Raw genomic sequence first — 13,826 nt, forward strand, 5'->3', positions numbered from 1 at the left:
GTGGATAATTGGTTATTCACACTAAGTGGTTAATTCTTATCCTTCAGTGTATGACATGCATTAAAAAAATAACTGATATAACTTAAGTGTCAGTGTATTTGTTGCTATCGTGCTAATTGAGGACGTTTTATATAAAGAAACAATTTTTAAAAAAAATCTTATTAGTGGGAGGCCAGATAGTTAGTTACCCAGCGTGATCGAAGGGTGGAGCTCAGGGCTACCGAGAACAAATCCAGTTAGAGACAGGGTAGACGATTTGAACCAGGGACCTCCAATTAGCCAGTCTGCAGAGTATGGCAAGTGTACGCGCGAGGGTTTTTTTTTAAAATGTTTATTGCGCATATCAGAATTGCAGCATTGCTGCACGCGAACAATAAGAAGACATCAACCATGCACGCATGAGCTCCTGACTTCCAGTGTTATTACACGCGGTGCTTGCGGCTAAAATGGCTCTGCACGCGCGAGATCTCGTCCAGTTTTGCCATACTCTTCAGACTGGCCAAATAGAAGTCTTGCTTCCTTTCGATCTGGTGATATGTCTAAGATCCGGCTACGGGCCCTTATCATCAGCTTTCACACAAAAAACAATGACGGGGTAATTTTGAAAGTGCACAGGCCTGAAAAGCCTGCTAAGCTTTTAAACGAACCTTCTTAGTTTTTTCCTTAGTAACATCCCTGCAGATTCCATAATACTTACTTTAGTGTAGTTCTGCTGTCGTGCATAGTGTTCTATAATGATTCCATACACATCTCCAACACGCACAGCTGTCTCAAGATCTGGTTCCTCAAGGAGAATGTGACATTGTTTGATCGCCTCGTCTGGGTCCTCCTCGTATGTTCTACACAACCAAAATCAGGGTTAATGCTCAGGATGCCCATTAGGGTAAGCAAATAGCTTTCAATCGGACAATTGACTGAACTTGTGGTTTTCAACATTAAAGAATAAAGCAGCACTTTTACCTCCTCTCCTTTGAACCATTTACTATGTTTTAACATATTTCGTAGCGAAAAGGCTAAAATAGTCTCGGTGTTCTTTTAAGTGAACACTGTTTTGTCCAAAACTATCGTCTATAAACATGATTTTGGAAGACAACAAAACAACTTACAACAACAACATTATTTATTCACCCCATTAATATTTTACAAAATGAAAAAAAATTGGTCATAAGTATAAAAAAATAATTATTAAATAATTAATTAAATAAGGAAAAGATTGGAAAAAAAGAAGATATAGATAGAGAGTGTTAAATGGAGAAGTTGTGGTGATTCATTCTTACCTTCTCGCCTGAACGAATTTCTTCAGGAAACCTATTCTCTGTTTAAGGAAGGCTACCTTCTCTTCTTGGTCGGTGGGGTTTTTCGTCTTGGCTTTCGCCATACATTTGTACGCCTCTGTTAGCGCCCCGAGAGCTTTGTCATAGTTTTGATATTCATCAATTTCCACCTAGCGGAAAGAAGAAAATTTTAAAATAAGAATAGGTTGGATTTCTATGACTGTTGTATTAGCAAAACCAAAAAAAAATTATAGAGCCATCACAAGAAGGGAGAGAATAAAATAAACAATCAGAGCTCGAAGTGAAAGCATGTAGCCAGTGCCAACCGCGGCAAGCACGTAGCCGGCGGCAACTGTGGGCCAAATATGAATCCGACGCTGAGTGGTTAGACGTGAAATCGGTTACAAGCGCGGGAAAACGTGTTGCCGGCGGCAAGCGCGGTAAAAAAATGTATCGGCGGTAAGCGCGGAAAAAAAAGTAGCTGGCAGCAAGCGCAAGAAAAATGTAACCAGTGGCATGCGCATGCGGCAAGCGCGAAAAAACATGTGACCAGCGGCAAACGCGAGAAAACATGTTACCAGCGGCAAGCGCGTGAAAATATGTTACCGGCGGCAAGCGCGGGAAAAAATGTACCGGCGGTAACAACGGGAAAATGAGTAACCGGCGGTAAGCGCGGGGAAACATCTAACTGGCGGCAAGCGTGGAAAAACATTTGTTAACCAGTAGCGCGGGAAAGCATGTAACCGGTGGGCGAAAAGAAATTTATTTTCACTTTCTTATTTCAAAATCACACAATCATTTTGATAATCTCTACACCCACATACCTGTGCACAAGCATCGTAGAAGGTAGCTAGCGAGTCAAGCGCTCGGCCCTTGGTGTAGAAAGCTATGATGTTTTTCATAATCTCAGGATCTTTCCGCCAGTCAAGAGACTGAAGATAGTTAGCCGCCATCACATAGATCTCCTTCTGCCTGGAGACACCAGCAAAGAAGATGATTTTCTCCGTGTCGCCAGATTTCAGGAGAGATTTCATTGCCTGTTAAGAGAACACAAGTTAAGTCCAAAACTAAAATGTTAATTCTCTACATTTCGTTTAAATGTATCAGTGTTAGGAAATTTAAAAATGCCAAAGTAGTGAAAGAAATTAAATGCAAGAAAAAGCAATAAACTCTTTTGTTTAGTTATAAACAAGCAGGTTGTAGAAAAGTCAGAAAAAGGATCATTTTTCAAGCCTCGTTTCCCAACAAACAGTTTTTAGTAGTAAATAATAAAGATGGTAAATTTTTTTTAGTTCTCCAAAGACGTAAACATACTTCTTTAGGGCTATCATAATTTGATGGTACGTAGATGTACAGCGCAGAAATCGCAACTATCTTTTGGAACTTTACATACATTTTTAAGGAGACCAGCTTGTTAGTTCAGTACATCAGAATGATACCAAGTTGACAATTTCAGCCCTTTTACTTCCAAAATTGTTTAATTATAAATTCGATTGCGTTCAGTTGAATTCAATGGTCGAACATTCGATTAGACACTCCTGGTCAAGTGTAACGGACTGTCTTTATTTTACGTGGTCAGCAACACTTAGCTAAACAGCTTGTTTTCAGGTGCGCCACGAAATAAAAATACAAAATAGAAAAATAAAAACTTCTTGGAAGTGTATTTAAGCTATAATTAAGAATAACTACGAATTACAATATTGTCTAACTAAGATTAAAAATATAAAAATTATAAAATTTACAAATTTAAAAAAATAAAATAAAATATTATTAAAAACAGTAAAATAGCAATAATAAAAATTGACAAGCTACTCGATCAAAGTCCCGTAAAATTTAATGTTCTTAGGTTTGTTTTAAAAATCGTGTAAGTTTTTATTTTCCTTGTGTCGTCTGGTATAGAGTTCCACAGTTTCGATGCAGTATATCTCTTTACGATTTAAGGCCATATTTTCACGTACCTTGATTTTGTTTCCTGCTTGTGTGTATTTCTTAGTGGCCAAGTGATACGATCTCTGTTGCATACAGCAGTCAGCGATCCTCTCCAGCAGCTTGTTTCGGAACTCAGGATCAGTGCCCTTAGGGAGGGTCATCTTCTCCGCTAACTCCTCCGTGATTGTTACGTTATGTCCCATGCAAAGTTCCAACGCCTCAGCGAACTAACAAAAACAAAGCAAAATTAAAAATATATCAGATATGTCTATAAAAGAAACAGATGCTATTGCATCTTTTGGGAAGAGAAAGCGAGGTTTTGCGATTAAAAAAGGCAAGACAAACTGTTAGAGCTAAAGACCGCCTATTTCACCTTCGAAGCGAAGAACTTTTGACTTTTGAAATAGCGTAATAAGCAAGAAAATAACTTGCAAACTACCAGTATTCTGAATGACCAGAATATATTATATATTTTTTTTTTCGTTTGTCACAAAATTTCTGCACACGTGATGCGTTACAAAACAAAAGAAAAAACGTTTTAATACCTGTTTTCCAACAACCAAAAGCTCCACAGCTTTATCGTACTGTTCATGTTCTAAGAAGAACTTGGAGCATTTATCCAGCATCTGTGGGTCGGTATTCTCGTCGAGGTCCTCGGCTATAACTTGTAGAGCCGCAAACTGCTGCGTTGCAAAGCACAGATCCAGTGCCTTGGTGACATTTCCACCCTGAAAGATTGTTACAAATAATAAGTGCGCGTTAACTCCAAACCAGTCTCAGAAAATTAACTGAGCCCGCAATTTCGGTCGCGGTTTTGCTAAGCAACATGTAACCTGGCCGCGAAAACTCTTCGGGTACAGTTTAGCCTGCGAAACAGGCGGTTCATTTTGCGTATTTTGCGGGTCGCGTGAAGCGCGACAGGGCGAGCATATTGTAAAACATGGAGTGGAGTGGAATGGAGTGGATTTGTAAAACATGGACTGGATTTATAAAAGGTGGATTTGTAAAACATGGATTTGTAGAAGGTGGATTTGTAGAAGGTGGATTTGTAAAAGGTGGATTTGTAAAACATGGATTTATAAAAGGTGGATTTGTAAAACATGGATTTGTAGAAGGTGGGTTTGTAAAAGGTGGATTTGTAAAACATGGATTTGTAAAAGGTGGATTTGTAAAACATGGACAGGGCGAGAGAGAAGCACGGGGAAAAAATAATACGCAAAATAAACCGCCTGTTCTGCAGGTTACGGGTACTTCTACAGAGTAATTTTTTTCCAAAAATCGCAATTGAGAAAAGTGATACACAAGTAGAAACAATAACAGTAACAAATCTTTTCCTTCGTTTTCCTTTTTGTGAAGAGAATTAAATTTATATAATGTGATTTTTGCGATACATAATGTGATTTGCGCGATGCAGTCGTTGTGTCACCCACAAATGACCACTGCTCACCATTAGAGTTCTCAGTAGCACAGTGGTTAGAGCGTCCGACTGGTGTACGGAAGGTCGTGGGATCGAGTCCCATGTGTGAACTCAGAATTTTTTTCTGAGTTCTTTCTCTCCACACATCAATCCATTATTAGAATTAAATTTCTTAAATAATTGACAAATTGTGCTGAGTTTTTGTGCTATTAAAAATGTTCTTTTAGTAATTGTGTTATAAACATTTCATAGCCTGCGTAGCTGTGGTTCTCGTCAAACGATGGCAAAAGAATAGCGGTGAACGGCTATGCAGGCTACCATCTGCAACGTCAAGTCAATATTCAATATTCGATTGTTTTATTTATTCCCAATGCCTCTCTGCTTTTCTGCAAAAAATAGATGTTAATTGATCGCGCTTGCGAAAGATCAAAATAATATATATATTTTACAAATAACACTGTACCTTGTGATAAAGCATGACCGCCTTGTCCTGCATGTTGGGATGATTTTCATAATACCTGCGTGTCAGAATATAGAAAACAAAACCAACGAACTTAGCAGACAATTATACGTTAGCTTTCAGACACAGACGGATCTCCGCCTCTTGTTTCAACACGCGGAAATCGCCTGTGTTCGCAGAAAAAAACTATATCAGGTAACTAGACGGTCCTTGACTATATTTGCACGTCTAAAAGCTTCTGTCAAATAATGTAACGCGTCTTAAAGACAAAGATGGCACGTATAAAACTGCAGTTTAATTTTAACTAGACAATAAGACATCGCCAGGCAAAAACTCTAACTGTTTATGAACTCTTTCGATTATATAAAAGGTTGAACATGTTGAATATTGTTGTGCTCCGTGGCCAGCTTCACGTTTCCAACTGTGTGTATAATTATCTTGCTAAAAAATTTACATGATAATTATGAATCTCTCGATAACAAACTTCAGTTGGGCCGCGATTATTAACTTGGAATTCTTTTTTTAGCTCCTTGGCCCACACATAGAAAAAGATGAATGAAAACAGTTTTAATTATTATGTAAATCCAACTTGGCTCAAAATAAATTGTCCTGCTAAACAATTCACCTGATAATTAAGTTAACGCGTAATTTATGCGAACTCGGGTTAATATTCGTGGATGATGCAATAAAAAGCATTTTTTCATCAGAACGAAGTTTTAAATAAGTAAAATTAACACTTCAATTGCATCGGTAGCAGAGTGGCGCAGCGGAAGCGTGCTGGGCCCATAACCCAGAGGTCCGAGGATCAAAACCTCGCTCTGCTAGAACTTTTTTTACTAAGATTTTTCTCTTTTTTTGTTTTGTTTGAGACTTGCGTAAAACAAAATATTTGACGAGTGAAACGATCATAAACTAGAGCGAAAATGACAGTTCTGCACAAAGAACTGATTAAAAGAATTAAAAAGAGTTGAGGTATAAAATACTAAATTGTCTAGTCTCGCAATATTTAGAACTTCGAGGCTAATGCAACAGCGTGAAATTTCTTCATTAGAACGAAGTTTTAACTAAGTAAAATTTACACTTCAATCGCATCGGTAGCAGAGTGGCGCAGCGGAAGCGTGCTGGGCCCATAACCCAGAGGTCCGAGGATCAAAACCTCGCTCTGCTAAAACTTTTTTTTCACTTAGATTTTTTCTTTTTTTGTTCTGTTTGTGACTTGCGTGAAACAAAATATTTGAAAAGAGTTCAAACAAGAGCGAAAATGACTGTTCTGCACAGAGAACTGATTAAAAGAATTAAAAAGAGTTGAGGTATAAAATACTAAGTTGTCTAGTCTCGCAATATTTAGAACTTCGAGGCTGATGCAACAGCGTGAATTGTTTTCATCAGAACGAAATTTTAAATAACTGTTATTTACCAGATAATATGCATAGGTAGCAGAGTGGCGCAGCGGAAGCGTGCTGGGCCCATAACCCAGAGGTCCGAGGATCAAAACCTCGCTCTGCTAGAAAAATTTTTGCAACTTTTTTTTCTTCTACTTTCCCTTTAAAAATACGTTAAACAAAAAATTGCAATTCTCTGGCGAGCGGCTGCCCTCTACGAAGGAACTATTACTAAAGAAATGTAGTAAGACAGAACTCCATAACATGAACCTCAAACACCTCTTTTGAAACAATCGGTATCTTTGATATCTTTTGCGAAAGTTTCTGGTCAAATACATTTATTTCGTAATGTTTTTTATTAAAACAAATACCAGTCTGAAACAAGACAAATTTAGCAAATAAAAGTAAATGTGGAAAACGGGTTGAGATATAAAATGGTTTGTTGACTAACTTTGCAACATCCAGCATATCTTGGGGAGAGCTAAGAAGTGCGAGATTCATTAGCTCATTGTCCAGTCCGTGTTCCTGGAAAATAAAATAAAAATGTTAGCCAACTCGACTGCGCACAAAATTTATGGACGGCTATTTCCACTGAAGAACGGTCAGCAGTCCCCAAACGTATGGACTCAACGCTATTTTTAAAAAAGCTACAATACTAAAATAAATCTAAAACTAAAATTTAAAACTGACGTTGACTGCAGCAAACAAAACTTGTTTAAAGAACACTTTCGTTCTCATTACCTAGACATTACTTACAACTTTTAACACTTACTAAGTAAGTATAATAATGTCTGCAACTGTAACGCAGTTTCATTATCTCCCGAATATTATCAACTGTATACTGTACAGTTTGTTTGCTACCAGTCCTTATTTCGATTATTTATCTTTTTCCTTTGTATTTTCCTGTTGCCTTCGCAATAATAAAGTTAATTTAAAAAAAAAAAACACTTTCGTTCTCTTTATGTCTTCGCTTGTTTTCTGTTTTTTTTTTGGAAGAATAACAAGTTAAAGTTATCTTAACCTGCGATCAGGCGTTATTTTTCTCGCGGCGGAGGGGAAAGCCTGATCGCAGGTTAAAGTTATCTTTACAATGTTCTGCTACACAGAAACAAAGCTGTAGGCTTTAATTCTTCCTTACCCTTTTCGTTGAAGATTATTCAAATAATTTATCACCCTGCGAGCAGAGCCCTTTCTTTTCCACTGATATACTTCCCAAATCCCAGGGAAGTTAAAAGAGGAGTCTGCTCGCAGGGTGATAATTTATCTTATTTAATTTATAATTAAATAAGATAAAGTCTGCTCGCAGGGTGATAATTTATTTTATTTAATTTACTGGGCAAGATACAATGATAATTTATCTAAGTGTCTCGAGGATTCCCGTCAAACATTGCCGTTATACTAACAGCAAAGTCCTGCATTTAGTTTTACAGTAAACACAACGTCGATTCCGTTATCTTACCTTGGCGAGTCGTATCGCGTTGCTGTAGCATTGGGCTCGCGTGTAGAAATGGATAGCCTCCCTAATTTTCTCCTAAAAGAAAAAAATAATAACAATAAGCAAATAACTTTCCTGGTATTCATGTCAGAATGCCTCAATTTTGATTTATGTGTATCTAGTCTTTTATGTAAACAAAAACACCTCCGGGCTTCAGAGCTCGCACTTACCTGGTTTTCAAATTGTCTCGCAAGATGGTATGAAGCCGCTCTGTCGCCTGTTTCGTTGCAGATTTCTGCTGCCTGTGAAGAAACGACTATGCTTTAGTGTCAACTTTTTTTTAACTACAGATACTGAGTATATCAATACAAACCTACAACGTTAGGAGTCAAACATTACTCAAGATAAACCAGTCCTTACTTGTTAGTGAGGGGTTAAGCGCAGGAGAAGGTTGCGCGATGACTCGAGATTGGTTTTTGTTGTACATCCTTGCACAACAAAAACTCAAAGAGCGGTTTTCGTTTGAGCGTCGAAAATGCTAAACCATAGCAACAGACCGTTTGTTCATTATGATGTCAAGCGCGCGGAGATTTCTGGCAGCTGCAGTAAAGCTAGCGCGTGCTAAGGATTTAAAAATTGCTCCAACTAGCAAATGACGAATTTTTCACGCGTAAATTTTGTGAAATGTGAAAATTAAATTTGAACTAGATCGTATACTGGGCAAGATACAATGATATTTTTGCGTTGATGCACTGTTGTATGATATTGCCTTTTTCTACTCGTTTCAACTTGATAAAATTGTTTACATTTTTCAAAACTTGTTATAGCAGTAAGTTGGCCTTAGTCGCGTTAAGCGCGGGAAAACGCGCAAAACCAAGTCGCGATTGGTTCTGGCTTGCTTTTGATAGGTTAAAAAGACAGCACATCTCCCCTGATTGGTTCATTTTAGAGCATACAGCACGAGCTTTGTAAGCCAATCATAGAGCTCCGCAAACAACACCTTCCCACAGCCAACTGAAAACCGCTCTCTAAAACCAACGTAAACATATACATATAACTTCTCTTAAAACCTTAAGGAAAGCGCTCGTTTTTCATAGCACGTTACGTGTACCTTTTCTAAGTTGCCGCAGTAGCAGTAGACTCTGACCAGTGACAGGTTGTCACGAGCCGCTTCGTAAAACTGCAGAGCTGTTTCCATTTCGCTTGTACTCTCCATGTACTGCGCCCACCATTTGCGTAACTCCCTGAGAGAAAAAACATATACACACAATGAGTTAGTTGCGATATTTTAACCCTCTTCAGAATAGCTGTCGAAACATCGCTTTTAAGCTAAACTGTTTTTCATCGCTTGCCCCAGACAAGGGTAATTCCGTCTCCGACGCTTTGGTAAAGACGTTGCTTAGCAACAAGGCGCCAAGAGCCAAATTCGGAAGTGTTTCCCAGGGTTCGCGCTCTTTTTGACTGGATGAGAATCAGAAACTCCTCGAGTGTTTTTTTAATGAAGATTTACTGCCAAGAGTGAATAAGTTATTGAGAAAAATTCTAAAATGGCGAGATAACGAAAAACTCTTTGTGCAGATGGTACTTTAGCGCACCTATAAGATATTTCTTTAATAAATTTCTTATGCTTTTCTTCTAGCGCGATTCAATTTTGCGAGAAAATGACCAAAAAAATTCAATTATAAACGTCAACAGAAACAGTAGGGAAAACATACTTGTCCTTTGTTTTCAGGATGTAAGCTTCTAACTGCTGAGGTTCTTCTAGTAGCATTCTTGGAACTTCAAAACGATGCGTGTCCGCCTTTTCAAAACTAAAACAAAAAGAAAGTTGCAATAAAATAAGCCGTGGCGTTCTTCGTAAAATGCTAATCCAAAGCCACATCAGCCTGGAAGGCGGAGACATGAAACTAGACACATGTCAACAAAATTGCACGTGCGGCTTTTGAGCTCTTTGATTGGTTAAAACGATTGGAAAACCAACAGAAATTAGTAAGGGACAATAGTTCGACAAATCGTCAAGTTAACAGGGACAATAGGTTTCTTTTTGCAGGAGTAAATCCTCCTAAAAGGCCTGCACTGTAGAAAATATGGTACTTATTCCTCTCCATCTATTTAAGGCGGAAAGTAAGATTAGGGTAAATCAAACAACATTTTCGTTAGCAATCAAAAGAAAATTTGAGAGGAAAAGTTGTGATGGGCTGGCATTACAGGAAAGCTGAACGGACCATTTCACTCCATGTAAACTTGTTATCTACTCACTTTACAATGGCTGCCGATACGTTCCCAGTTGACTCCAGGTGCTTGGCATAGTTGTAGTAAGTCGTTCTCAAATGAATACGATCGTGGAGCTCGGCCACTTCAATAGCCTGCGAAAACAAAATTGGAATTCAGTTTCAGTATAAGCCCGCGTGCAGCCGTCGTATTTACGCACACGGGCTATCTCAAAATGAAAGATCGATCACATACTTAACTAAGTACGTCGAGGAAGTTTCACGAAGATTTACGTGTCTCCCAAACAAGAGGGAGGGAGGGGACCTTTGAATATAATGTAAGAGTAAGGGAAGTCTACACACACTCTGACTTACAACCTCCAACGTGTAGAGACATGACAATACCACACATATACACCCATAATAATTTTGTTCATAATTTCGGGTTGTCTGACCTTAGTCCACTGATTGGAAGCTTGGTAAAACTTGTTTAACAGGTCGAAACGTCCAGAGTTCTTGTACAACTTCTCTGCTTCTTCCTGTTTTAGGGGGAAAGGCGGTAAGTTGGAATAAGCTTTACTTGAGATTCTCTGAAGTAATTTTTCTAGCATTAAAAAGTTAGTTGTCCCATAACCGAGAAAGAGAACAACATCTAACTTTTTTTAATTTAAAAGCACCGTATTTACTCGATGAAGCGCCCCCGATTAAGCGATGCATATGAACGAAAAATATTAAAGAGCGCCGCCCTCGAATAAGCGCCGCATTCATACAATGCGGCGCTTAATTGAAGCATCATCAGAATGAATTAATGATAATGTATTTATATAGCGCATTTTTCATTTAAGAAATAGAAAACATGTTCCGTGTTTCTATCGAGTTATAGAAACACGAGTGGAAGTTTGGGAGAACGAGAAATGCTGTGGGAACACGAGTCGATAGACGAGTGTTTCCACAGCTTTTTCGAGTTCTCCCAAACTTTCACGAGTGTTTCTATAACTCGATAGAAACACGGAAAACATGTTTTCTATTTCTTTTAGAAAACAGCACAAAGAAAATAACGCACATCAAAGTAATATTTAGCACTTTATTTAACATCAAAACGTAGATTCTCTTCACCTCGCGGTTTTACGTCATGAACAGTAATCAACCAATCATAGTACGGGAGTCGATCAACAGAAATAAATCAACTGTTCAACATTTGCTTCAAGGCTAAAATTCACCGTTGTTTGGCCAAACAAACAAAGAAAACAGACCCCAAAGTTAACGTAATTATGAGAAATAACTAGGTCGATTGTTTAACTGAAGTCCAGCACTGGAAGGAGTCAAGAATTGTGGTTTTATTTCGCTTCATCGAACTAACCGAATGGTTTGACGACCGACGATCGAGCGACTCGAACCTTAATTGGAGGTGAAAGTGAATTATTTTTCTGTTAAAAGAAGTTTGACTCGGCATTCTGGACGAATATCTTGTCCAGTTGAGGAGCTGTGAATAGTTCTGAAGTGCTGCAAAGCCTAGAATGGAGTGAAGTTGCGCCAATTCATATACTTCTTTGAAAGGTCAGCCGCTTCGATAATTTCTTTCACAGACTATATTTGAATGTGTAGCGGGCTCTGTAAACATCTTACTCGCTTGTTTTAAAATGTGCAAATATTTGTTTAGTCTTAACCTGGTTTTTGTCAGCTGTGACATTAAAATTTGGCACAATTATTAGTTGTTATTTTTGCATTGCTTATTTTAGCGCCGTGAATATTGATTGCCGTGTCTACGACAATTGTCTGTGTCTCCATCGAGTTATAGAAACACAATTTTTAACCAATCAGCGCACGTATTTACTTTGTGCTATTTTCTAAATCCTGATTTCTAAATGTATATGTTCAAATGCGCTTTACACGTACTGTAATTTTACTACACAATTGTAAAGGCCAGACCACAACACCGGGAGCTTCCTGCCCTACTCTTTGCGAATAGTGTGTGAGTTCTTAAACGTCCTCTGTTATAAGACTGAAGATACAGGAGACGGGACCTACGGTTTATCGTCCTTTTCCAAGTTTTACTAGAATGTCTAACCATTTGCACAGCAGTCTGGCGCTCTACCAACTGAGCTAACCAGGCGGCGGAACTAGCCATTGAAATTGATTCTACTGGATCACAATGTTTTTCATCGAAGTGGCTTTATTTCATTTCCTCTAAGGAGACAGCGTGGCCGAGTAGTTTTGGGCGCTGGTGTTGTGATCCGAAGGTCCCGGGTTCAAAACCGCCATCTTGTCACTAGCTGGATTTGTTTTTGGTCGTCCTAAGTTTAAATCCTCGATCACACTTTGTATATAGCCAATTGGTCTGCCTCCTGCCAGTTGGGATTTTTAACTATGTAATGTGCATTTAAAGTATTCGTTTCCTCTGTTTCAGTCGCGAGCCTGTAAACTAGTTATCTCGAAGAGATATGAAGCTATGACCACTATTTTTTTTACTCTCGTTATCATTTACGAATGTTATGATAGCGTCGCTCCCCGAACAAGCGCCGCAACCGAAACACTTACAATTTAAAGAGCGCCACGGCTTTCAATCGAGTAAATACGGTTATCAATATTGACTTTCTTTTAACAATGCCAACACACTGTCAAGCAGACAGGTGTTGAGAATAAGGAAAATCATCAGCTAAGCGGGGATCCGTATTTTCTTGATGTAGGACCAAATTCTCACAACTAGCATTGAAAGGAATGTATGGGAATCAGTAAGGAGAATAAGTACTTACGATCATGCCGAGTTGTACAGCTAAACAAGCCACTCTCGCGTCAAGCTCAGGTTCTTTGTGAACTTCTCTCAGCGCTCTAGCAGCTCGAGCATTGCCCATGTTGCCCAAACATACAGTGGCTACATCCAGCCGCTTGGTCTTTACACACATGCGAGCCATGTTTTCCCACACAGATTCACTACCACAGAAAAGATCAAGTTAGAAAGAGCACGTGATATACAGTCCCCATTAAAGCTACTCCTTGTAACTTTCCTTGTGAGGCTGTAACTTAGCTGACAGACTTGAACATATCGAAAAACTAGCGTCACCTTCAGTTTTCAAGTTTGCTGTTCATAATCCGTCCTTATTTTTTCCAATGTCAACTATGATCGTTCAAATTTATATTTATTTTTACCTTAGGGTTAGAGCGGTTTTCACTTGAGTGTCGAAAGTTAATTGCGTTTGCTTTGGTTTTGCATTGCTACGCTTAGTGATTGGTTTAAAAATCTCGCGCCACTTTCTCTGCCAATCAGAACTAAAACCAAAACCAATCGTGACTCGCTCGCGCACGTTTTCCCGCGCTTCGTGCCGGCTACATGTATTTGCTTGGAGTTTTGATTGGTTCACTGGTTTGTCTGTGTCCTTTGTGATTGGCCGGAGTAATTACTTTGGTTTTGGTTTTACGACACTCAATTGAAAACCGCTCTATTACTCTGAGCTTAACTTGAAACATGAATTTCAGTTTTCAAGTTTATCCGTAGTGTACATCTATTTCTATCCTCGCCATCGTTAGTCATCCTTATTTCCTAATGTGTTCCTGTCATCTGTCGAGTGCTGTTCTTCAAAAGTAATCCAAAATTACTGGATTTCCTTTGAGCGAGGTATGACTTTTACCTTCTTGAAATTAAACTAAAAATATATGAAAGGACCGCTCCTTTTTCTTTACTTAGTTGTTGTTGATTGTGAACGGCTTATAAACAGCCGAGA

At 38.6% G+C, this 13,826-nt stretch overlaps 1 protein-coding gene and 3 non-coding genes across 4 annotated transcripts; 3 read left to right on the forward strand and 1 right to left on the reverse strand.

Moving 5' to 3' along the window:
* Positions 1 to 622: 622 nt before the first annotated feature.
* LOC144640056 (intraflagellar transport protein 140 homolog) lies at positions 623 to 13,038 on the reverse strand (the record flags this gene model as incomplete). Its single annotated transcript, XM_078499284.1, has 14 exons — positions 623 to 839; positions 1,278 to 1,444; positions 2,099 to 2,311; positions 3,233 to 3,430; positions 3,749 to 3,931; positions 5,084 to 5,138; positions 6,914 to 6,987; positions 7,922 to 7,993; positions 8,128 to 8,199; positions 9,009 to 9,141; positions 9,613 to 9,708; positions 10,157 to 10,263; positions 10,563 to 10,646; positions 12,861 to 13,038. Coding segments are annotated over 14 exons (1,834 nt in total), but the record flags the coding sequence as incomplete, so codon positions are not given.
* Positions 5,833 to 5,904, forward strand: Trnam-cau (transfer RNA methionine (anticodon CAU)). The gene has a single exon. It is a non-coding gene; the product is annotated as a tRNA-Met (tRNA).
* Trnam-cau (transfer RNA methionine (anticodon CAU)) lies at positions 6,177 to 6,248 on the forward strand. The gene has a single exon. It is a non-coding gene; the product is annotated as a tRNA-Met (tRNA).
* Positions 6,516 to 6,587, forward strand: Trnam-cau (transfer RNA methionine (anticodon CAU)). The gene has a single exon. It is a non-coding gene; the product is annotated as a tRNA-Met (tRNA).
* Positions 13,039 to 13,826: the final 788 nt, after the last annotated feature.

The sequence above is a fragment of the Oculina patagonica genome, unplaced genomic scaffold, assembly GCF_052425735.1.
Source record: "Oculina patagonica isolate OP01 unplaced genomic scaffold, crgOcupat unplaced174, whole genome shotgun sequence".
NCBI lineage: Eukaryota > Metazoa > Cnidaria > Anthozoa > Scleractinia > Oculinidae > Oculina > Oculina patagonica.